This window comes from Aquarana catesbeiana, linkage group LG01, assembly GCF_042186555.1.
Source record: "Aquarana catesbeiana isolate 2022-GZ linkage group LG01, ASM4218655v1, whole genome shotgun sequence".
Classification (NCBI taxonomy): Eukaryota; Metazoa; Chordata; class Amphibia; order Anura; family Ranidae; genus Aquarana; species Aquarana catesbeiana.
The window spans coordinates 449,533,078-449,559,927 of record NC_133324.1 but is presented as its reverse complement, the minus strand read 5'-3'; the positions used below and the strand labels follow the sequence as shown (position 1 = coordinate 449,559,927).

General features: G+C 41.6%; 1 protein-coding gene across 2 annotated transcripts in view; it reads left to right on the top strand.

Moving 5' to 3' along the window:
• Nucleotides 1-26,850, top strand: part of CNTLN (centlein) — a 584,642-nt gene that overhangs the window by 201,182 nt on the left and 356,610 nt on the right. For both annotated transcript variants that reach the window (XM_073636639.1, XM_073636630.1), the window contains 2 exons: nucleotides 13,287-13,412; nucleotides 17,069-17,184. In XM_073636639.1, the coding sequence (XP_073492740.1) occupies nucleotides 13,287-13,412; nucleotides 17,069-17,184 (242 nt within the window). The remainder of the gene's footprint in view (nucleotides 1-13,286; nucleotides 13,413-17,068; nucleotides 17,185-26,850) is intronic.

Below are 26,850 nucleotides of genomic sequence, written 5' to 3'. Positions count from 1 at the left end.
GCTTGTTATCTTTGGTACACACCATGATCATAACCTTCTCAGCCCTACTCTTTAGCTGCTAATTTGTTCCTATAAACATTGCCGCCCTTTAACCCTTTGTTTGATCTTTTGCTTCCCTGAGCCTTATGGTAGTGCCAAAGCTTAGTGAAGGTTTGAAGAATATTATAAACAGAGCTTCAAATTTAATTATGAGGTGTGGTATTTGAGAAAGTTGGATAATACCCTTGGTTACTGTGGTGTGCTGTAACTTAAAGGGGTTGTAAAGGCAGAAGGTTTTTTATCTTAATGCATTCTATGCATTAAGATAAAAAGCCTTCTGTGTGCAGCAGCCCCCCTCAGCCCCCTAATACTTACCTGAGCCCCCATCTCTGGCCAGCGATGTCCACGAGTCCCTCGGCTGCTGGGTCTCTCCCTCCTGATTGGCTCCCACTGCTGTCCATCAAACTCAGTCAGCCAATCAGGAGAGAGAAGGGGTGGGGCCAAACTGCAGCTCCGTGGCTGAATGGACAGCTGCAGCTTGGTTCAGATGCCCCCATAGGAAGCTGCTTGCTGTAGGGGCACTCAACAGGAGGGAGGGGCCAGGAGCAGAGAAAAGGGACCCGAGAAGAGGAGGATCTGGGCTGTCCTGTGCAAAACCACTGCACAGAGCAGGTAAGTATAAGACCCCTTTCACACTACCACGACTTCAAAGTCATGCGATTTTTGCCACCACGATTTTGATGCAATTTCAGGAAATGCCTGTGTAAACTTGAGGCCTATGAACCTTAACTCGCATCAAAGTATTACAGGGACTACTTTAAAGTCAGTGGGACTTTAAGTTGCACAGATATGAATGGTACTCATTGGAAATCATGGGGTACGACTTGTTATGCGACTTTGCAGTCACAAGTCGCAGGACAAGTCGCACAAGTGTGAAAGGGGGCCTAACAGGTTTGTAATTATTTTATTTTTATTTTTTAAATGATACTTTACAATCACTTTAAAAACTTTAAGACCAGGCCTGACACTTTCTGACACTTTTCTAGAAAATAACTTACTTGAAAGCAGATGTTATGGAAAAAATACAATGAATAAAATTAATTTTACTGCACACAGACACAAAATAATACCCAACCATTGAATGGCAACAAGCTACAGTACATTAAATTATCCATAGGCAGCACTTTAAAAGCCTTTACAGGTTACCACTTTAGATTTTAAACAGGAGGTCTGGTGCTAGAATTATTGCTCTCGATCTGATGTTTTGACGTTTGCAGTGATACCTCACGTGTGTTGCGATCGCTGTTTATGTATGCGTGCAGGACTAACATCATCCCGGTTTAACCACTTCAACCCCAAGACATACTGGTATGTAGCAGGGCTAAAGTGATTAAGCTGGCCATGCACTATTAGATTTTTTTCTTGTACAGTTTGCAATAAAACTGCTTCCTCCATCCATGCTATACAGCATGGTTGGACGAATTCCCCTGCTGCAGGCAGCGTCTGTCAGAATACTGAATTATTTGCAGCCACTGTCGGCTTGAAATTTTTCATCTAGCTCCTTAACCACTTGACCCAGTCTAATTCTGACATTTCTCTCTTAAGTGTAAAAATCTGTAATTTTTTTGCTTGAAAAGTACTTAGAACCCCCAAACATTATATATTTTTAAGCAGAGACCCTAGAGAATAAAATGATGGGTGATGCAATTTATGTCACATGAAAATTTTTGAAAAAAAAACAAAACAAACAAAAAATATAAAAGATGATGTTCCGACGAGTAAATGGATACCAAACATGCCATGCTTTAAAATTGCACACACCCGTGGAATGGCAACAAACTATGGTACATTAAATTGTCCATAGGCAATGGTTTAAAAATCTTTAGGGGTTACCAGTTGAGAGCTACACAGACGGTCTGGCACTAGAATTACTGCTCTTGCTCTGACGTTCGCAGCAATACCTCACATGTGTGACGTGATGGCCATTTACATACACTATATTGTCAAAAGTATTGGGACACTTGGCTTTACACGCACATTTAATGGCATCCCAGTCTTAGTCCATAGGGTTCAATATTGAGCTGGCCCACCCTTTGCAGCTATAACAGCTTCAACTCTTCAGGGAAGGCTGTACACAAGGTTTAGGAGTGTGTCTATGGGAGTGTTTGACCATTTTTCCATTTGTGAGGTTAGTCACATGCCTGACAAAGGGGCCCTGCACAGCTACGAAAACATTGCACTTGTCTTTGTGATGTGATCTATTTGCAATAAAAAACCTTTGGATGATAACTGAAGATTCCTGGTGTGCTGGCGAATATGTACATTGACTTTGCATTTCTGTTATCCAGCTGGTAATCGCTGCAGCACCTATTACTGATGAGCCTTGTTTCCAGAAATGTGTGCGATAGGAAGATTGATAAGAAGGCACTGATGTCTCTGCTCTAATTCATCCCAAAGGTGTTCTGTCAGGTTGAGGCCAGACTCTGTGCAGGCCAGTCAAATTCTTCCACCCCAAACTCGCTCATCCATGTCTTTCTGGACCTTGCTTTGTGCACTGGTGCGCAGTCATGTTGAAACAGGAAGGGGCCATCCCCAAAATGTTCCCACAAAGTTGGGAGCATGAAATTGTCCAAAATATCTCGGTATGCTGATGCCTTAAGAGTTCCCCCACTGGAAATAAGGGGCCAAGCTCAACCCCTGAAAAGAAACCCCACAGCATAATCCCCCATCCACCAAATGATTTGCACCAGTCCTGACCTCAATCTGATGGAACACCTTTGGAAAGAATCAGTGGAGACTGCGAGCCAGGCCTTCTCATCCAACATCAGTGGCCTGACCTCACAAATGTGCTTCTGGAATAATGGTCAAACATTCCCATAGACACACCCCTAAATCTAGTGGACAGCTTCCCAGTAGAGTTTAAGTTCCAAAGGGTGGGCCAACTCAATATTGAAAATTACGGAGTAAGACTGGGTTGCCATTAAAGTTCATGTGTGTGCCTATATAAAATAAAGGCAGGTGTCCCAATACTTTTGGCAATATAGTGTATGTGTGCAGTACGTATGGGCTTGTTCACGTTTGAGTCCTTTAAAAATGTTTTTTTTTTAATTTATTTTATTTTAATTTATTTAATTGTTTTTTTACACTGTGCTTTTATTTTTATTTCTTTTTTCTTGATCAACTGTATTGGATTGGACAACATCCCTTGTGACAGGTCTTTTTTTTTAAGACATGTGGGGTCTATTAGACCCCATATCTCTCCTTTGGCCTCCAACGCATCTGATTAAGCTGAGATCAGGAAGCTTAAATGCTGTACAAGCCAGTAACGGCTTGTAAATAAACAAATCAGATTGCAATCAGAGTGGTCACATTGGTACCGGGCTCCCCGAGGGGACAGGAGAGACTGCTAAAGGCGGTGGTCAGGGGGAACTCTTTCCACCACCTATAAAAGTGATTGAGTGGCTCTATATTGGCTGTAAAAGTGATTGAGTGGGGTGGTTCAGTCTTGCGCTGTGGTTCAGTCTTGCGCTGCAGAAAAAAAACCAGTAACAGGATCATGTTTGTAGCTACAACCACATCAATCCGAGGTCATGAATATATGTTGTATACAGCCTTTTGGGAAGTGGTTAAATCTTTCAGTTGATTGATGTAGGATGGGTAGAGACCTACTGAACCCCACCCCACTAAGTGAATTTCAGGCAGTTTATCAGGAACTAGCCAAAATTGGAAGTGTATAACCAGCTTTACAACAGCCCTCAGAAATACCTTTTCACTGTTTTTGTTGTCTAAGGAAAATCTGATATCTGATTTGTTGCTATAGGTGGTTGAAATACATTGCTTTTAATATTTTTTTTTTTCTATCTGTTTAGTGGAATATGTTTAGATGGGTTTTTTTGCATTGTTTTCACTTTTTTTTATATAATCCTACAGCGTTATACTCTGCATTTCAGTTAAACTGACATTGAAATATTACAAGATGTGTGTTAGGGTGGAGTCTTATGCCGCGTACACACGATCGGTCTTTACGGCATACTTGGTCCAGCGTACCGGATTTCATCGGACAATTCGATCGTGTGTGGGCTCCAGCGGACTTTGTTTTCTCAAAAGTTTGACGGACTTAGATTTGAAACATGTTTCAAATCTGTCCGACGGACTCGAGTCCGGTTGAAAAGTCCGCTCGTCTGTATGCTAGTCCGACGGACAAAACCGACGCTAGGGCAGCTATTGGCTACTGGCTATGAACTTCCTTGTTTTAGTCCGGTCATACGTCATCACGTACGAATCCGTCGGACTTTGGTTGATTGTGTGTAGGCAAGTCCGTACATTCGGAAAGTTCGTTGAAAAGTACGCCGGACAAAGTCTGCCGTAAAGTCCGCTCGTGTGTACGCGGCATTATAGTTTTCTGCAGCAATGTCTGCTAAATTGTTCAAAAAGATAATGAAGGAATTTGACATTTCAGTCCAAGAACGTAAAAATCATGAATTGGATAGTTTTTTTTTAACTCTAGATAAAATGTTGGAGATTTATATAAATATGTCCTTTATTTTAACACACTGAAATATGTATTTACATTTTATTTGTCTGAGTTCTTATTTGTTTCTAAACAAACAAATGCCAGATTGAAAGCAACTGTTTATCTTGCACCCAGTTGTTAACCTGTACGAAGGCCAAATATTTCTAGTCAGACACCTAATTGGTGCCTAGCTCTGAAATGAATAGGCCAGAGGTGACTATCTTTTGGCTTCACATGCCAGTGGCAGGCCAGGTTTTCTGCAGTTCATCAGTGCACTTTTCCGTATAATGAGCTTAGCTGTAATGAGGGCAATTTGCATTTGTAAATCCCAATCTGTTTGTGACATTGAGGTTCCAAGGCTTTCCACCTATGCTGTAAGCACAAGTTTTCCTTTTGGCTGTTCCTGCCCATTATAACCAGTGTCAATTATGTGTAGCATTTTGCATGCTGTACATTATGTTGTTATTTTTTATTACTTTATTTTCATCGAACAAATGAAGTACAAACAATTCAGTGACTTATCACAATGCCACACAGACTAGTCTATGATGCAAACTGAAATGTTAAAAAACATGCAACAGAGATGGTTCATAGAATTTCAAGATCCATGTTACTTCATTATGGTCCTTTATGGTAATTTTAGTATGGATTATAAACTGTTCAGATAACAGATGTTATGCTTTCTTTGGATAACAGATGTTGAGATGACTGTCAATTGTTAGGTGATACAAGTTTGCAACTGGTGAGACTGCGATAATTTAATCACCCTAATGTTGGAAGGATCAGGTTATAAATGAAGAATCCTTTTGGTTTCTTTAGATTGTAATTTCAAGCACCAATTTTTATTCTGATTCATAAAATACTTGTCTAAAAATCAAACTGTCACCGGGTGACAAATGTCTTCAGTCAGAGTGGGAGTTTAATACCTGTGGATGCTGCAGTGTATCAGAACATGACTGTGCTGTCCAATATGCATCAGCATTTAATTACGCTGCTCAGTATATCTGTGATCGAACACACCAAGCCTTACTTACTCCCTATTCCTCCACACTACATGTGGGTGTGAGACCACTTGTGATCAGGAAATGTGCAGATATTCTTGTAAGAGCTTCTATTGCCATTCACCTTCTAAAGATGCTAGCTGTCTAGCTAGTACATTGGCCATCTGAGTTCAGTAGAGTCTGAGTCACTGACCATCAACAAAAATGCATATTATTAAAGTCTTACATCTGTATTTGCATAACTTGTTTCAGATAAGGAACACAAAGCATTGAAGCAAGAGGGTAAAAGTGACAGCTGTCAAAAATTCCAGACTGAGATGTGGAAATTATAGTCTCAATGTCTCTACCAGAGAAGGTTTCCTTTAAGCCTAAAATATACTTGAGTAAGGAGAGAGGACGCCCGGTGTCCAGAATAAGGAAACTCTCAATGAAGATTATAATCGTTTATTGGAAACCTACTCAAGTATCTTAAGTATCTTTTCGGCTAAAGCAACACCTCTGTTGCACCAGTAAGGCAGCCCATATCTCCAAAGAGAGATCAACACCATCATTCACCTGAGGAACCTCCGAATATCTATCAAGAACCATTCTACTGGTCCAGTATGTTATCCATCTTAAACTAATCTTTACGTTTAAAGGATTGGAGGATGCCTAGGGCCAGTTATGTGAGGAAGTGGTCTGCTGCTTCCATTCAGAAAGTATATGCAAAAAATATACCAACAGATTGGTCACATCAAATTATGCTAATGGTTCCCTGTTAGACAACTAAACAAAGCCAAAAAGGAAGAAAAAGAAGTGACCTGGTAAACTAACTAGCTGCCAAACCAGCAGTTCAATACTATTGTATAATAAAATTTGTTTTTAACCATTTGTCTACTGGGCACTTTCACCCCCTTCCTCCCCAGGCCAATTTTCAGATTTCAGCACTATCACAATTTGAATGACAATTGCATACTGCAACACTGCACCCAAGAAGAAATGTTACCATTTTTTTTAGATAGATGGAGCTTTCTTTTGGTAGTAAATAATCACCACTGGTTTTTATTTTTTGCTAAACAAATGACAAAAGACCTACATTTTTGAAAAAAAAAAGTTTTTTCTTTGTTTCTGTTATTTTTTTTTAAATTATTTTTCTCCTTCACTGATGTGCGCTAATGAGGCTGCACTGATAGGCACTAATGAGGCGGCACTAATGGGCACCGGTAGGCCGCACTGATAGGTAGAAGTGAGAGGCATCACTGATGGGCACTGACAGGCATCACTGATGGGCACAGATTGGCAGCACTTATGGGCACTGTTGGGGCTATGCTGATAATCGGGATGATCAGTGCCCTGATTATCAGTGTAGATGTTCCCTGTGTGGATTTGCCGGCTATCGGCTCTCCTCACACACGTGAGGAGAGGACTGCTGATAACCGGCAAATACTGTTTACTGGACACAGCTGGTCAAATGACAAGGAGCCACTGTGATTGGCGGTTTACCCCGATTTGTGATCAGCTGTGCAAGACACAGCTATCACAGATGCATGCCGCAGGGGGCTTGCGAGCAGCTCGATCACGGGAGGACATCCATAGACGCCCTATTAGCAATGTGAGCCTGTGCTTTAGCCATCTTTCAGCTTTAGCGCGGATGGGAAGAGGTTAATAAAGCATGACACATATGATCCCCAATGTTTTACATTCTAGGATGCATGATTTTTAAACACTTCAAGAATACTTAGTTGCAATATCTCTTAATAGATACCATCTATAAGGCCCCATTCACATCTGAGTGTTGCAGCCAACATTTTCATGTGTAGGTGCCCCAAAGTGTGCATTTAAGCTTTTACATGCAATTTACAATTAAAAAAAAACAACCTTTTTTTTACTTAGAGCCCTTTCACACTGGGGCGGTTTGCAGGCGCTATTGCGCTAACAATAGCGCCTGCAAACCGACCCGAAAGTGCCGCTGCTTTCATTCCAGTGTGAAAGCCCCGAGGGCTTTCACACTGGAGCGATGCGCTGGCAGGACGGTAAAAAAAAGTCCTGCTAGCAGCATCTTTGGAGCGGTGAAGGAGCGGAGTGTATACCGCTCCTTCACCGCTCCTGCCCATTGAAATCAACGGGACGGCGCGGCTATACCGCCGGCAAAGCGCCTCTGCAGAGGCGCTTTGCGGTGGTTTTTAACCATTTCTCGGCCGCTAGCGGGGGGTAAAACCACCCCTTAGCGGCCGCATACCGACGATAAAGCGCCGCTTACAATAGCGGCACTTTACCGCCGACGCCCGCCCCAGTGTGAAAGGGCCCTTAGGGCTTTTTTTTTTATCACATAGAGGGGACAAAGTCCCCTCTATGTGATGATTTTTTTAGTGACAGCTTATCTCTAATGAGACATGCAGGGTCACCTGTGCTCCACTGAATGTAATGCAGTGCAGACCGCAGACTTTTCTGGCCAGGCAAACTGTCAACGGGGACCCGGAAGTGACCTTATATACGTCGCTTCCGGGTCAGAAGCAAGATGGGGAGGAGAGCGTATGTGTGTCCGCTCACCTCCCTCTCCTCCAGGACTAAATGTAGAAAAAAACTACATGCCCAGAACAGTCTTGCCAATACAAACATGCATCCCTGCAACAGTGAATGGGCTGACAAAAGCCCAGGTGCCAGGATGCAATTCAGATTTGTCAAGCCCTGGCTTAATGTGCTGTGCAAAATAGCTTTTTTTTTTTTTTTTTAGTGCATGTCAATGCTTCACATCAATGTGAACTGAAGCCATAGGTCATGAGGCTATTTGCCTTGTCCTTGTGCCAATAAAGTCTAACATGGAAGGGGTAAACAACCCCTTAAAGCCGAACTCCAGGTATTCGCCTAATAAAAATTATGGAATGCATTTATGAGAGCTATTTTTACATGTCAAAAGATTTATATTTTGATCAAGTCCTGAGGTTTACACAGCTCAGCCCCACATCACAGCTCTGTCCAGCAAAGGATAGTGTAGGTGATAGTTCTCTGTTGCAGTTTCATTTTCACTTACAGGTCTCGTCCCCACCCCTTAACCTGTTACTGGACAGTTGCACGGTCTACAGCACACTGATGAGATCATCTTGTTGCTCTCTACTACTACTACCATGCTTCTTGCACTGTAGCATAACTGGTTGACTCCTTGTGTTGCTTTTCCCCTTCCCCTCTCTAAGCCCTGATGTACAGACTGTGGGGCTGACACCAAGTCAAATGACAAAAATATGTCATGCAGTATAATATATAATGTTTAGCCAACGTTAAACACTACTTTAAAGATATAACCGCTGTGGTGAAATGTGAATTTGGAAACCGGTTGCGCTTGTTTTATGTGAGCTCACGTTGTACGGTTTGTCAGATATAACTTGTTTATGGGTTTGTTTTTCTATTACACTGGGTTACCTTTAATATCCGTCCTTTACATTTTTATTGCTATTGTGCTGATATAGTCCCCTGCACTTCTACTGTTTGCAGAAAGAAAAAAGAAATAACCATGCAGTGATTAAAATAATGTAATTAGCAATCAAACAAAAGGTAGGCTTACCCCAGGGGTTATAATCTAAAATAAATTAAGACAGACAAGAGGAGCAGGTGCCTTTTTTCATACAAAAGACAAGTGACATCCAATTATAACACATAGTAATTAATATATTAATGCTGAGTGTACCATAATATGCTAATTTTTTAGCTATGGTGCAGTAGTTCTTGGTTCAGGGCTTCCTGTGCCAAAGACAAATAAAATGTGCAGCATAAGCCAAAATGTTCTTGACATATCACATTCATTCTAAATGGATAACCTAACTCTAAATTGTAACTTTTCTACCCAATGGTTAGCACTTAACACACTCTCTCACCGTAACACTTAAAATAACCATCACTGGCACTGCTCCTGGTCTACTTTTTTTTTTTTTTTTCTTAATCATCTTTAGTTTTTAATCCAGGCACAGTGGTAGAGCATACTAGTCTGCTCATTCCCTTTGTCTTCAATGGCTGGACTAGGCATGCGCTCAGGAGTTGCTTTGCCCTGGCACAAAACCGTGCTGTCCCATGTGTGGCTTAGTGTACAATTGCAGAAAAAATGCTGTTAGGCCAAGGAGAAAAAGCACATCCTTTGCTGTGACAATCACATGTCTTTCAGTGACCAGGAGGAGTATTTATAGATGTAAATTTTGACATTACCATTAACGTTTCATAAAAGGCCGATATCTGTTTATTAGTCTGCTGTCTGGTTTGCCTTGATTTATTGTTTTAAATTATGAAGGTACAAACAAAAACAAGGTTTTTCAGTCCTAAACCAATTTTGGTAAACATATCTACAATTAGCTGATTTCTTTCAGGAGGTTATCAAACAATAATTAAAAAAAGAACTAACACTGAACTCCTGAAACACAGATCCATATACTGTACGTGAACTGTTTTACTCGCCCAAGTATTTAATTTAACCAGCACTGTGACCCAGGTGCCTTTGCTAGACAGTACAGCCTGGTCCTAGATCCCCACTGCATTATACTTTTGTGCAGTTAGGCAATAGAACGTGGTCTAGGACCTGTGTTTGGCAAGTGAAATAGCAGCAAAACACCAGTTTTACTGTTCCTGTGCTACTCCTTAATGAAAGCTTATTCCTTATTATAGTGGCACTCAGTGGCGGCTGGTGCTCCATCAGGGGGGGTGGCAAACAAACCTGAGACATCTACTGCCTGGTCGCTCCAGCCCCCCACCCCACACCAAAACCCCCCCCCCCATTTCCATATCCTCTGTGTTCTGGCGGTCGTTGCTCCTCGTCATGGCCAATGAGGTCTTCGGACTCCCAGCCAATTGGGTCTTAGGACTTCCGGCCAGTCGGGTCTCAGGACCCGCTTCCTGATTGGCCAGGAGGAGAAACAGGAAGACATTAGCGAATATTGATTTGCTAATGTCACACAAGTGGGTGGGCTCACTGCGCCCCGAGCCCACCCTTTTTTGGAATTCAATTAGAGCCTCAGGCTCTAATCACGTGCTTCAAAAAAATAAATACAATTAATCCCATTGAAATACATGTGTCTGGTGCATGTAGATTAGGGGCCGGGCGCATGGATTAGGGGGCGGCACCCTTTATGGACGGGCCGCTACTGGTAGCACAGTTGTGCAATAAATTGGTTCTGTGCTGCAGTGCGGGGGAATACTGGTAGCTGATATCCAGACAATTCAGGTTACGATGCTTCAACATTTAATAGTTGGCTGTAATGACTACATAACAATAGCGTTAAAATGTTTCCTTTTCCTCGATTGCAATTAAAAAACCAAAAGAAAAACATAGTTTAAAGCTGGTAAAGGCACAAATATGATAGAACGTTTCTAAAAAAATATATATTTTTAGCTAGATTCACACAGATGCTCAAAGAAAGCACTGTAAGCAGCCCCCAGTTGTTGCCCAGTGAATGCCATAGTGCCATTCATTTCAATAGCAGTGTGGATGGAAAGAAGCCTTAAAATCATGGCTGCTGGATGCTCTCCAGCATTCACAACTTGTGTAAGCATATGAAAATGTGGTGTCAGATATGAATTGTCATGCTAGTAATAAAAAGTAGTGGATAGACATTCGGAATCATTTCAAACACCTAAAGGTTAAGGGGTTGTAAACCCTTGTGGTTCTTCACCTTAATGCATTCTATGCATTAGCCGCTTGCCGACCAGCCACCGTCATTATACAGCAGCCAGTTAGCTCGTTCCCGCAAATAGCTGTAGGTGTACATCGGTTTGTGAACTAAATTTTGTGGCATTGGCCAGTGGGGGAGCCAATCAGTGGGTCCGGCGCCTGTGTAAACAAGGCAGATCTCCATTCCGCCAGGGATATCACACAAATACTGTCTTTCTGCTATGCAGGAAGACGGATCTGAGTGTTTCCCCAGTCACACAGCCCCCCATACAGTTAGAAAGCACAAACAGGGAACACATTTAACCCTTGATCGCCCCGATGTTAACTTCTTCCCTGCCAGTGTCATTAGTTCAATAACGGTGCATATTTTTAGCACTGATTACTGTAATAATGTCACTGGTTCCCAAAAAGTGTCAAAAATGTTAGATGTCCGATCTGTCCGCCGCAGCTTTGTGGTCTCACTAAAAATGCCTGATCACCGCCATTACTAGTAAAAAATAATAAAAATGCCATAAATCTATCCCCTATTTTGTAGACGCGATAACTTTTGCGCAAACCAATCAATATACGCTTATTGCAAAATTTTTTTTTTTTAACCAAAAATATGTAGCAGTATACATATCGGCCTAAACTGATGAATACATTTTGTTTTTTAACTTTTTTTTTTTTTTGCGCGGAAATGTTTTATAGCAGAAAGTAAAAAAAATTAGTTTTTCAAAATTGTCGCTCTTTTTTTTGTTTATAGCGCAAAAAATAAAAACCGCAAAGGTGATCAAATACCACCAAAAGAAAGCTCCATTTGTGGGAAAAGGACATCAATTTTGTTTGGGTACAGCGTTGCACAACCACACAATTCTCAGTTAAAGCGATGCAGTGCCGTGTCGCAAAAAATGGCCTGGTCAGGAATTGCGTAAATCCTTCCGGGGTTAAGGTGAAAAACCTCTAGTGCAGCAGCCCCCCAGAGCCCCCTTTTTACTTACCTGAACGCGATCGTTTTATCAATGGGGACGAGTAGAGCAGCTCCAGCCGCTGTCTCAGGTCCTCATCGGATAGATTGGTAGCAGCGCAGCCAATGACTCCCGCTGCTGTCAATCAAATCCAGTGACACATGAGCCGAGGGAGGGGCCGAATCCTGCTGTCTGTGTCAATGGACGCAGCAGCAGGACTCGGGAACGCGTCCGCATGAGTGTCCCCTTGGAATGCGGGTCTTCGAGGGGGCACTCGATGCAGGGAGGAGCCAGGTGCACCGCTGGGGGACCCCAGAAGAGGAGGATCGGGGGCCAATTTGTGCAAAACCTTTGCTCAGAGGAGGTAAGTATAATATGTGTGTTATTTAAAAAGAAAAAACAAAAAAAAAAACAAACCTTTACAACCCCTTTACCTCTTAGAGCAGTGCAATAGAAACATATATGTTCTTGCCAGGAGAACAATATTATACACAAATAAATTAGGATTGGGTTAATATTGGGTATGTCCAGATGTAGGCTACCCACATTAGGGGAGGGTGTGATTTTGTGCATTTTAATGTTGCATGAGGCAAGGAAAGAAGCAGCCATATATGAGAACCCATCCAAGTTTAATAGCCCTACTTTTTATATCTCTTACCTGATTGTTATACAAAGCTGTATATAATGTAAGCACATATTCATGTCTCTAGTTAGCAACATTATAGTTAATGACCATATGGTCATTACAGTATAAGATGTTCTGTCTGTTGTATTTATATTCCTCAAGCATATTGTTCCTTCTACTTCACAGTGTGTTAAACTATTTCAAAGGGAAAAAATCCTTTCCCCCTAGTTTCCGGTTGTCCTATCAAGTGTAACCTTGGACCCTTATAGAGCAATTAGACCATCCTCTATCCCCTCCTTTGTAATGAGGTTTCTTACATTCCTGAGTCTATAACCCTTTAGTCTTCCCTAATGGGACATCATTATTCTGAAAGAAACAATGTAAATGTAAATGAATATTCTCATTAACGAGTCACAGAGAAACCTTTAGCGGTAGCACTGTGGTAATTCTGCTTGTTATTTCTCCAGTATTCCAGGCAGGATTTTTTTTATAATTCATTATTAGTATTCTCAATTACTTGTTCTTTAATTTTGCATGTCTTTCATAATCCAATGTTCAACTCCTTCAACCATGTCCTTGTTTTATTCTCCAGGTGCAACCTGTGAAACGTTCAAGGTCTCTGTCCCCAAAGGGCTTTTCTAGAGAGTCCGAAGAGTTAAAGAAGCTTAAGATAGCAGAAAAGAGGATTGAACATTTAGAGAAGACACTGCAGATTAAGGTGAATGCCATAAAGCTATATAAACCATGTCCTGCCAGTGAAAAATCTGACAGAATTAAAGGTGAAAAACAGCACTCTAATTGAGCTGAAGGTATTTTTCGGGGATAAACTGGAGACTTAAAGATTTGGCTTCAGGGGTATATTTTAATGTAACACAAAATATATTCATTTTGTATGATTTTCTTTCTAAACTGCTTACCTGATACAACATAATTCACTTACCTTCTCTTAATATCCATGCGATGCTGTAACAAACACACATTCTCACAAACTGAACATGAAATGGTCTCTTGTGTAATATCATGGATGACGGCCTATGGGTAAGTACTGTCTCAAAAAAAAAACAAAAAACTCTTATTGTAATGGGATCTAAATTGATTCCTCTACAGTTTAGATGTATCCATAGTATGTGACTGAACTGTGCATTGTGCAGCTGAACACAAGCCAAAAGTAGGCAGACCTTATGCTTTTTAGTGTTTAAGGTTAGAAAACTAAAAGCTAATTGGTAGCTAATGAGTGTTCAGACTGTCTAAATTACACTTTTATGGGTGAAACTCAATAATAGATTTTTTGAAACCTTTCACTAATCCTGTTCACTGTTTTTCTCAATTCAGGTTTTTTGGTCCTTCAGTGGATGGCAGATCTTACATACTTTCCCGCGTCATGCCAGCTTTTGTTACTATTTTTTATGCATTCTGTATTTATTAATGTTTACATGAACATGAGCTACAGAAACTGTAAAATAATTGAATAGAAGTATACGGTATCTTAAAACACCAGATAGTATACAGAATAGAGGAACATCAATTGTTCAGTCAAAAACAGCCAGCATTCAAGGAATACAGGTTTGGAAGATAATTAGGATAAATAATACTAAAGGAAGCATGGCTTCAACTTGACAGTAACTAGAAGACAACATTGTAATCAATAGTCCAGCATGCCATTCCCTTTCCATGCCATTCCCTTTCCTGTACAGGGTGAGTGGACAGCCAGAGAAGACTGAATAGAGGAAACATAAAAGGAAACTGGCCAATTCTGTATGGTAAAGTTGAGATTAAAAGGTATCAGTATCCATCTGGTTGAGCCAATGAAAGAAAGAGGGGAGTCAAGAACATACTGAAGAATAAAAAAAGAAAAAGACAGGGAGGGGAACATTGTGGCACAGCTGACCTTGTAACAGAACCCTCCCAATGTATTGAAGATCACTCCGGGGTAGCTGGTAGAATGTACTGTATGACAATTGAGCCTCCAGATCACACAGGCATCGATTGTTTAAAGTCATCCTTACAAGTGATGTCTAGCCAATAGAGCCAGGTGGAAGTAAATGTGCATTTTACAGTGAAGTGGTAAGACTTTCCATGATCCTTATCTCCTCCACTCGTCTAATCCACTGTTGGATAGTTGGTGAAGAAGAGGACTTCTTCACCAACTGGAAGGCTGGAATACAGGAAAGAGCAGTGTTTATCAGATGCTGCAGGACTGTTTTGCGATACATGTCTTTGTAACTAATTAGCCTATCTGTGATAGATTGAGTAATACTATAGACTTGAGACCAAAAAGAATCTAGGGCAGGGCAATGTCAAAAGATATGGAGTAGAGCTCCTGCACCTTGTCTATAGCGCCAGCAGATATCAGGGATGGCGGGATACATGTCTTCTATCATTGGAGTATGGTACCAGGGGGTGACTATCTTGTACCCAGATTCTTGGTACCGGTTACTAATAGAAGATTTGTATGACAGAGATAATTTTGATTCATTCTTTCAGGTTAATTCCCAAATCTATTTCTAATAGCTCAAGTAATCAGGGCAGGTGTTTTGGAATTTTCCAGAAGAAGGGGTTTATAAAACCAAAAGTGTGTGTAATGTAGGGAGTAGCTGATTGGCTTTCCTTCTCCAGTGGGGTAAGGGCATGGATGAATTTCCCCAGGTCCGGTAACAAGTGCAAAAATTGCATCAATTGTAAAATTTTGTAGGCACCCAAAGTAGAAAAGTACAGATCTTGGGCCATTTGAGCTGAATTATTTCAAGACAGGTGATGTGTAAAATGCATTGCAAGTCGTTTATTTCTGGCTTGTAATTGTGGAGATTTGTCCCCAGCACCTGGAAGAAAGGCCTGATTGCCAAGGACAGAAGAGAGGGGCGGGGTAATGGGTGCCAACACTTTTTAGCAACCTATTCCTGCTCAAGAGTGAAATAGCTCTGTAGTGGCTATATTGCCTTGGACAATGTGGATAATTCTTTAGGTGCCTTGCTGCCCTCTAGGACTGGGGTTGTCCTGACCATACTGTGGAACAAACAAGAAAAGAAAAGAGAGCGCACTGACCTGGTGCATTATCCACCATTAATTTATTGTAACAACAAACTGGTTAACATGTCTACTCACAAACCCCAATATACAATTCGCTCAACAGGCCACATGCGTGGCTAATCTCTTTCAGAATGCCTGGAACACCAAGTCGGGTAGGGGGATCCAAATCCAGGTCCCTGCTCGTTGATGCATTTCGAAGGACAAACCTCCTTTGGGGCCTAGCTACAAATGGTTTGATCAGCAGTATTTGTACCTTCACAGACACACCTACGACTTGGAAGTCATGGTCCCTCCCAGGGGATGGAATGAGGGAAAGTGGGGAGAGGGAATGTTAGGATCATAATTAAAATGATAGTGAGACAAAGCTTACTATATATTCAACACCAGCGTATCCTGAACTCCTCCATTTTATTCTTACAATAAATTAATGTTGGATAATGCACTAGGCCATTGTGCCTTGTTTTCTTTTCTTGTTTGGCCAACACTTTTTAAACCTGAGTAAAACCTTTGTAGCAGAGAGGAACAGCAAGTTATATAATGACAAAATTAAGAGCAAGTTTGTTTTAGGTTAATTTGTTATAGTTTTTATTTGTATTTTTCTTTTCACCCTAAAACCAGTGATAAGATATTTACCTGCTTTACTTCCCTAGAACAAAGGTAATACTTTGGCTTATTGACTCATCGTTTATAGATGTGACCATAATATTCAATTTTGGTGTGGTCACTTCAAATGATTTTGTTTAAAAGTTTTGAGGTGCTGTTTGGTGTTTTGGAAGTGGGCTGTCTTTTTTAAAACTTAATGACAAATATATTAGAGCGATTGTGAAGTCTGGTAACCAAACACACATTAGGTGTAGTCCCATGTAACCCAGACTGCAGAATTGCCGGTAAGTAAAAATAGGAGGGAAGGAAGAAGGGGGAGATCCCACCTTCAAAAAGTGGTTGTTTTTTAGGGCTAATACCACATGTATCCAGACTGAGTAAAAGAAAGTATATTTTATTTCAATCAATATGTAAAATCATTATATATATATATATATATATGTATCAAAATTACATCAAACACCTTTATCCTGTCTGTATAAATGCCGTATTAGCCTCAAAAAGTCACCTCTTCCCCCCCTATTTTTACTCATGTCTTTTTTAACACCTTGAAGCAGCAAAAGTTAACATTTTTTTAAATTGTGCCAGGGGTATATAAACTTATGAGCAGAAATGCCTACATAATCTGAAACAAATCTGCGTCTTCTGATGGCTCTCTCGCCGCACTTTTAACACCTTTCTATTTATCTCGTTAAACTCCAAACTGCAGTGTATTAATTGACTCGTATTAACTTGTCAACCTAGATACAGCAAAATACAGAGCTTTGGAAAGCACATGAAAATCGCAAAGAAAGGTTGCTGGCATTACAGGCCAGTTATAGAGGACTCAAACAGCAAATTGAGGAAGAGGGAGGTGCCAGGTGGGTTTCAACATTGTTATTTATTGATTTGTCTAGCTGTTATAGGAAAAAATGTCATTCATGCTGCCAAGTTATTTACCATGGAACTATGAGCAAAGTAAAAATGTCATATATAATACAGGCTGTCACTATCACATTTTCTGAGTCCCTCTGTAATGTGGCTATATTACTTGTTTCTCCTGCTGGTAGATCCATTGCTTTACACTTCCTCTCACCAATAGGATGGTAATTAGTGGGACTGCTTTGTTATTCGTTTTTATTTATTTAATATTCCGTACATTTTTTGGCTCTGCGTAACTTCTGCATACTTTGAGCTATTAAAACCATTCAACTATTAAAATGTTCAGCTCTTTCAGCTGATGATGGGACAGTTTCAACTTTTTTTTTACTATTTATACTTTTTAAAATATTAAGCTTTTTAACACTTTTTGTTAACATTGAAGTCAATGAGAGCATGCTTCAAATCCTTAAAATCTTCTTCCGCTCCCAAAAGTTTCAGCTCCTTCATACTTTCACCTACAGACGCCGAACTTTAAAATGTTCACAAAATATTCAGCTATCTGGCTATATCTTTTCAGTTTGATATCTTTTACAGTTTTTGTGAAAAAGCTGTTTGTTTAGTGGTCATTTCAGGAAATTTTAGCTATTAAACAGAGTGTACTGTGCTGCTTTTGTTGCCATGGTTACCAAAGCTTCTGTTATACACATTGATGGGCGGTGGGGGAGGCAGCTGGAGCATCTCAGCTCTGATTACAGAGCCCGGGGGAGGGGATAGACACACCATGTACTGATTTATAATATAGGAATATGATGGGGCAGTTTTGATGGTGGCAAAATGATGGGGCAGTTTTGATGGTGGCAAAATGATGGGGCAGTTTTGATGGTGGCAAAATGATGGGGCAGTTTTGATGGTGGCAAAATGATGGGCCAGTTTTGATGGGGACAATTTTGATGGAGCAGTTTTGATGGGGCAATATGATGGGGCAGTTTTGATGAGGGCAATATGATGGGGCAGTTTTGATGGGGGCAATATGATGGGGCAATATGATGGGGGCAATATGATGGGGCAGTTTTGATGGGGGCCATTTTAGCAATTCGGCTATTCAGCATTCCCACGCATTTTCCCCAGAAAATGCATTTTCTAGTTCTGTATGGTCTGCAATGTTTTAGATGGGCAAAAAGTTTTAAATATACCCCGTTTCCCCAAAAATAAGACTTAGCGTGATTGTCGGTGATGGCTGCAATATAAGCCCTACCCCCAAATAAGCCCTACCCTGTTTTCCCAAAAATAAGACCTACAAGGACTTTAACTAGGGCTTATTTGGGGGTAGGGCTTATATTGCAGCCATCATCAACAATCACGCTAGGTCTTATTTTCGGGGAAACCGGGTACTTGAAGTGATTATCAAATAAAAGCCCAATACTTTTTCAGTTGTTAATTTTTTTTTTTTTTTTTTTAACTATAATGGTCCTTTTAAATTTGTAGTGCCTTTTTGTAAGATTAATCCAGTCATTTGTTCAGGCAGGTTAATAGACATTTATCACCAGAGCACATATCATCATTGCGAGATTTCTTTTCACCTTCTGTTTAACATAAAGTTTGAGATTTCCCATTACTTTTTTTTGGCCGTTGTCACCAAGACAAATAGGATGATACTTCCCAGATGGGAACGTGTAAAGCAATAAAAACCTAACTGGCCTTCTAATTCTTTTCTCTCTATGGCCAAAACAACAAAAAAAATGAAAGGTCTTGGCTATACCCTTTAATTTTTTGTTATTTTATTATGTGATTATAGCTTGTGTGTTTCCTAAAATTTGTTGTCTTGGAAAAGCCCTCTTGTGATATATTTGGAAAACTGGCTATATCCAATTGTTACTGGGCATTGTAATTGTCTTTGCTAGGGATGCACAGATCCTGGTATCAGTGCTGATACTGAGAATTTTCATGCGTACTCATGAAAATGCTCCTGATACTGAAACTGATACCTTGTGGTGCGATTTGTGTCCATACAAAATGAATGGGCACAAATCGCACTGCAAAGAATTGCATGCAATTTGAACAGGAATGCGGTGCAATTCCTGTCCAAATCACATGTGGTTTCCCGCACTGCTCCTGTGTAAACCCAGGTTGAAATCATTATGACAAGCCTGGGTTCACACAGGAGCAGTGGGGAAACCACTTGCGATTCGGGCAGGAATTGCACCGCATTCCTGTTCAAATTGCATGCGATACTTTGCAGTGAGATTTTTCGCCCATTCATTAGGTATGAATGCAAATCGCACCGCAAAGTATTGGTACTCGGTATTGGCGAATACTTGACCAACAGTATCGGTACTCAATCTCGCCGATAAAAAAAAAATGGTATCGGCGCATCTCTAATCTTTGCAGTTGTTAAGCTAGTGAGAAATGCTTTATCATTGCTAAGTAGTTTAAAAAAAAAAAGATGTTTCTTCGTTATACAGTAAAGGGCACAGAGTCTTTAGTATTTTACTATGGGTGATGTGCAGCTACCTTCAGGTGATTGGACACTGCCAAAAAAAAAGCAATAGGGACATCTCCTATATATAACCCTCCCACTCCCAACTTGCTTCAGTTTTTTGCTAGTGTCCTTAGGCGATGGGAGTCTTCTCTCTACTGCTAGAACCTTACCTCCCTTTTTTTTTATCCTTTTTTCTCTAAAAGAGTCTTCTGTCAAGCTTTCTGGCTGCTTCATAGCCATTGCAGCTCTTTCGCACCTACTGAATTGGTTGACTTTGCTTTTCGCAGATGGCAGGGGCAAGGGCCAAGATGGCCTTGATAGCTCAGACTCTGCACAATGCTCCAATGAGGGGCTAATCTCCACAGGGCTCCAGTACCCTTTGTTAAAAACAGTTGCCTCCAATCTGACTCCCTGCTTTGGTCTGGGAACTCCACTGGCCATTTGACCTCACAGCCTTCCTCCTATTTATGCAGGGAGGAATTTTCTGATTTCACAGGTAACATTTTGTTCCCTTTTTGAAGCTATATATATGAGGGGTTACAAATTAATCCCCTCATTCTACCTTCCTGAATTGGCTCAAATCAACCATCAGGGAGGCACCAGACTCTCAAAGGGGGGTTGACTTTATCCTTTCCTGGGCAGAACTTCATGTTTTGACCTTGTCTGCCATTCACATCCCAGGTGTAAAAATTTAGCAGCTAGGCTTTCTCAGCCATCACTGTTTGGAACTGGGGGAATGGGCTTCCTATCTAGCGGTGTTCCAAGCCCTTTGCTGAAGTCTTGGGACACTGGATGTGGATCTTCTGGCTTCCATATTCAATAACAATATGGACAGGTTTGTCTCCACGCTCAGGACCCTTGGGCCTTTGCAGTGGACAGTATGGTGACTCTGTGGGATTAGTTCCACCTGATCTATGCCATTTAACTTCTCCAGCTTTTTCCTGGTCTGCTCAGCCGGATTGAGATGGTGGCCACTCCAGAGATTCTCTTCACGCTGAACTAGCAAAGGAGGACATGGTTCTCGGACATAATCAGTCTCTTGGCAGACTCTCCATGGTCTCTTCCAGATTGTCTGGACCTTCTTTCCCAAGGGCTGGTCCTCCATCCTGCTTATTGCCCAGGAACAGGGGACTGTTGTTTTGGCCATCTGTACTCTCTCAAAGGCTAGTAAGTCATCTTCTTACAGAGTCTGCCATCATGCCAGGAAAGACTATTTTGTGTGGTGCAAGACTAGGAAATTTCATCCTGAAAAGTACTGTGTGGGACTGTTTTTTTCTTTTAAGGTTTTTTGTGGTAAGAGTAAGGAAGCAATAAAACCTCTGTAATGTATTAATGTGCTTTACGAAACAAAATGCTGTACATACAAATTATTATTATACACGATTTATATAGCGCCAACAGTTTACGCAGTGCTTTACAATGTAGAGGGGGGACAGCACAATTACAGCACAGTTCAATACAGAAGGGACAGGAGGGCCCTGCTCGTAGATCTTACATTTTAAAGGGAGGGGGTGGTGATACAAAGGTAAAAGATGCAGGGAGTGAATTGATGGGGGGTGGCTCAGAGACAGTTGTTAGGTGGGTGTGGGATAGGCTTCCCTGAATAAGTGAGTTTTTTAAAGGTGGACAGATTAGGGGCTGATCGGATATACCGGGGCAGGGAATTCCAGAGGATGGAAGGGGCTCTGTAGAAGTCCTTAAGGTGAGCATGAGAAGAGGTAACAAGGGAGCTAGAGAGCAGGAGGTCCTGGGAGGAGGAGTGGAGGGGGCGATTTGGGCAATATCTGCAGATGAGGCTGGTAATGTAGCTGCGGGCGATGTTGTGGATGGCCTTGTATGTTGTGGTTAGCATTTTGAATTTTGTACAGTGGGATAGGGGAAGCCAATGAAGTAGGGATTGGCAGAGAGGGGCAGCAGTCGCGGATCGATTAGTGAGGTGTATTAGTCTAGCAGCAGCATTCATAATATACTGAAGGGGGGGTAGCCTGTGTAAGGGTAGGCCATTAAGGAGAAAGTTGCAGTAGTCAAGGCGGGAAATAATCAAGGAGTGAATAATTTGCTTTGCGGTGTCATTAGTTAGGAAGGGTCGAATTCTGGAGATGGTGCGGAGGTTAAGGCGGCAGGATTTAACCAGTGGATGTGGGGGCTGAAAAAGAGGTCAGATTCAAGGATTACACCCAGCGCCCTGGCATGTGTGGAGGGACCAGTGGTTGTGCTGTTGATCTTAATGTTAAAGTCATGGGGGGACCGGAAAGGAGGAAATATCACAAGCTCAGTTTTAGAAAGATTGAGTTTGAGAAAGTGGTGTGACATCCATACCGATATGTCATTCAGTAAGTTTGAGATCCGTGAGGAGATCAAGGGGGTGAGTTGAGGAGTGGAGAGATAGATCTGGATGTCATCGGCTTAGAGGTGGTATTGGAAGCCATGGGAGGTTATCAACTGGCCCAGGGAAGAGGTATAGAGCGAGAATAGGAGGGGCCCAAGGACAGAGCCTTGGGGTACCCCAACAGAGAGTGGAAGAGGAGCGGAGGAGATGGAGTTGCAAGTGACACTGAAAGTGCGCTGAGATAGGTACAGTGGGGCAAAAAAGTATTTAGTCAGCCACTAATTGTGCAAGTTCTTCCACTTAAGAGAGGCCTGTAATTGTCATCATAGGTATATCTCAACTATGAGAGACAAAATGTGGAAACAAATCCAGACAATCACATTGTCTGATTTGGAAAGAATTTATTTGCAAATTATGGTGTAAAATAAGTATTTTGTCAATATCAAAAGTTCATCTCAATACTTTGTTATATATCCTTTGTTGGCAATGACAGAGGTCAAACGTTTTCTGTAAGTCTTCACAAAGTTGTCACACACTGTTGCTGGTATGTTGGCTCATTCCTCCATGCAGATCTCCTCTAGAGCAGTGATGTTTTGGGGCTGTCGCTGGGCAACACGGACTTTTAACTCCCTTCAAAGGTTTTCTATGGGGTTGAGATCTGGAGACTGGCTGGGCCACTCCAGGACCTTGAAATGCTTCTTACGAAGCCACTCCTTCGTTGCCCGGGCAGTGTGTTTGGGATCATTGTCATGCTGAAAGACCCAGCCACGTTTCATTTTCAATGCCTTTGCTGATGGGAGGAGATTTGCACTCAAAATCTCACGATACATGGCCCCATTCATTCTTTCATGTACACGGATCAGTCGTCCTGTTCCCTTTGCAGAGAAACAGCCCCAAAGCATGATGTTGCCACCCCCATGCTTCACAGTAGGTATGGTGTTCTTTGGTTGCAACTCAGCATTCTCTCTCCTCCAAACATGACGAGTTGTGTTTCTACCAAACAGTTCTACTTTGGTTTCATCTGACCATATGACATTCTCCCAATCCTCTTCTGGATCATCCAAATGCTCTGTAGCAAACCTCAGACAGGCCCGGACATGTACTGGCTTAAGCAGGGGGACACGTCTGGCACGGCAGGATCTAAGTCCCTGGCGGCGTAGTGTGTTACTGATGGTAGCCTTTGTTACATTGGTCCCAGCTCTCTGCAGGTCATTCACTAGGTCCCACGTGTGGTTCTGGGATTTTTGCTCACCGTTCTTGTGATCATTTTGACCCCACGGGATGAGATCTTGCGTGGAGCCCCAGATCGAGGGAGATTATCAGTGGTCTTTTATGTCTTCCATTTTCTAATTATTGCTCCCACAGTTGATTTCTTCACACCAAGCTGCTTGCCTATTGCAGGTTCAGTCTTCCCAGCCTGGTGCAGGTCTACAATTTTGTTTCTGGTGTCCTTCGACAGCTCTTTAGTCTTCACCATAGTGGAGTTTGGAGTGTGACTGTTTGAGGTTGTGGACAGGTATCTTTTATACTGATAACAAGTTCAAACAGGTGCCATTAATACAGGTAATGAGTGGAGGACAGAGGAGCCTCTTAAAGAAGAAGATACAGGTCTGTGAGAGCCAGAAATCTTGCTTATTTGTAGGTGACCAAATACTTATTTTCCACCATAATTTGCAAATAAATTCTTTCCAAAATAGGACAATGTGATTGTCTGGATTTGTTTCCACATTTTGTCTCTCATAGTTGAGGTATACCTATGATGACAATTACAGGCCTCTCTCATCATTTTAAGTGGGAGAACTTGCACAATTGGTGGCTGACTACTTTTTTGCCCCACTGTAGGAGAACCAGGATAAAGCAGAATCAAAGAGGTCAAGGGAGTGTAGTTTGCTGATTACACATACACATGATTTACAAATATAGGAATACAATACAAGAATGACAGATTTATATAAGCACATGCACACACTACCTAAATGTTCTAGTGAATGAGCATGAACAATGGTCTGTGTACAATAGGCATATGCTAAAGTTACTTAGATCAGATTATAGTGGCTTCATGATCTCTGTAGGCAACCAGGACCCAGGCTATACTCTAAGATCAATTGCAGGAAATCGCACACTAGTGTCATTCTCAGGTGAAGTTTCTTCTGGCACAGATCTTCCTTGATGTTCTGTCATTATGGAGTATGCCTGTCAGCTTATGCTGCTGGCCTTTTATTTGGAAAGTTTAGTTAGATAGTCCAACGTGGGTGTATATTTTCTCACTACTTCCTTTACATTATTTTTTTATTGGCGAACCATTTCCCAATTCAACCTCTGGATGGCACTTTTGTATCATACATACCATAGATCAAATATGTCAGCAGGTCAAGCTATTGTTCACCTTGATTACCTGGATGCAATGTTTGCCCAGAATTCCTGTAAAATAAAGTGAACAGCCAACTGATCCAACATACAGCAATAGCATCTATTTCCCCATTGTTTGAGAGGGCAGCTTGTGCAAACGAACAGCATTAGCTTGAAAAATGTTCACTCACAGTAACCTGATGTTTGTTTCTAAAACAAATTATATATATATATATATATATATATATATATATATATACATACAGTATATCTATCTCAAACGCAGCACAGGTACACACTCTACCTTTCTCCAGTCCAGTCTGGACTAGACCAGCATCTGACTTTGACTTTGAGTGCTATCAAGGAGAAGATCTCCACCCATGTCGCTAGGCCCTACTCTTTTAAAGACTGTTGGCCTCATTCCCTAGTTAAAGTATAAGTTCACTTTTTGGAAAAAAATTATAAATGCACATTTTTTTTAAATTAAATAGTGCAGCGCTAAATCAATAAATTATTAAAGTGAAAACACACTAAACCAAGAAAACTAAAGCAGACACGTGAAATATGCTGGTGTTTGTGAAAGTCGAATCTCTAGGTGATATAAAATTAGTCAAATATACATCACTAATATGCACATAGACAACGATGTTGAACTTAACACATGAATCAATATAATCCACAGTTACAAGGTTGTGAATCTAATAGTCAAAAGTGAGATTTAATAACATGCATGATAAATATAAATAAGTCCCAATGAACTCGCAAAAGGAAAAGGAAACTTCAGCAGTAAGTACTGCAATTAGCAGAAAAAAGTCCCTTTTATCCAAGGAAAACGGATCACCCAAAGTGAATAGGTTGGCTCCTTACCAGCTAAACAGACCAAATAGTTGGTCTCACCAAGCCTAGGGAATTGGGTCTCCCAAAAACCATATGGACACTTCAAGGCTGTGGCATCTGTAACGCCTGAGAGGATAGGAGGGACCAAGCCTGCTCCGCTGTGATTGGCGATGTCACTTGCACTGTGGCTTTAAGAAGCTGTTAGAGGAATATACCGGTACTCCTTTTTATCATTCTTGTCATTCTAAAGTGAAATCCATCCACTGTCTTCTGCGGTTATCCACTGTAAATTCTCCAATGCTGGACTTTCTTCACTAGTTCTCCCAACTTTGTGCCTTCCTCATCGGATCTCTCCAAACACTGGTTATTCCCTGGGGACGATTGTCCTGAAACCAGTCCCTGATCTGGGATGATTGGAGAATTTACAGTGGATAACCGCAGAAGACAGTGGATGGATTTCATTTTAGAACCTTGTAACTGTGGATTATATTGATTCATGTGTTAAAGCGGGAGTCCCGCGAAAAAATTTTTTTTAGATGTCAGCAGCTGCAAATACTGCAGCTGCTGACTTTTAAAATAAGGTCACTCACCTGTCCCAGGGTCCAGCGATGTCGGCACCTGAGACCGAACCGTCCCTCGATCTTCAGGTGCTGCCGCGGCCATTCTCAGTGAGGGAATCAGGAAGTGAAGCGTTGCGGCTTCACTTCCCGATTCCCTACTGCGCATGCGTGAGTCGCGCTGCGCTTTCTCAATGGTCCCCGCTATCTCCTGGGACCTGTGTCTTTCCCAGGAGACAGCGGGGGAGTGCAGGAGGGGGCGTGACTCCCATGGGAGTCTATTCCCGGACGTGGGTGCAGATACCTGTCTTAGACAGGTATCTGCACCCCCCTCCCCCCTCCCCCCTGAAAGGTGCCAACTGTGACACCGGAGGGGGGAGGAATACGATGAGCGGAAGTTCCACTTTTGGGTGGAACTCCGCTTTAAGTTCAACATCGTTGTCTATGTGCATATTAGTGATGTGTATTTGACTAATTTTATATCACCTAGAGATTCGACTTTCACAAACACCAGCATATTTCAGTTTTCTTGCTTTAGTGTGTTTTCACTTTAATAACTTATTGATTTAGCGCTGCACTATTTATTTAATTTATGATTTTGGGTTTTGTATTGCAGACTCTTGGTGCGGGCTGCTTCTACTTATAAAATGTTTTTTGTTCCTTGTTTAGTTGTTAATTTAATATTAGCGCAGCATTTGGCCATCAGGCCCCTTTTTTCTGCACATTTTTTTTACCTGCAAAAAATGGTGCCATGCAGGTCTCAAGCAGATCTGCCAGTGTATCTCCTTGCCGGTACATCCCATAGGGGTAAGCATATACAATCTGAAAGGACGTATGAATGAACTACCACGGCGCTCCACAGCACCGTGGTAATTTATTGACAGCCACAAAGCCTGCCGGACCTTGTAGATTTCCATGCACAGAGCCCTGAATATGGGTGTAGCATGTCACATTTTACAAAAAGGTGATCTTATCCTTTAAAGGATTTGTGCAGGGTGCACACTTCTCTGCCTCTGTATGTACCCTTGTGACTTTGTGGGGTATTACCTGTTTTTTTGGCCCTTCAGAGGCGACCTATCAAACCTGTTAAGGAGATACCCTTATCTGGCCTTTC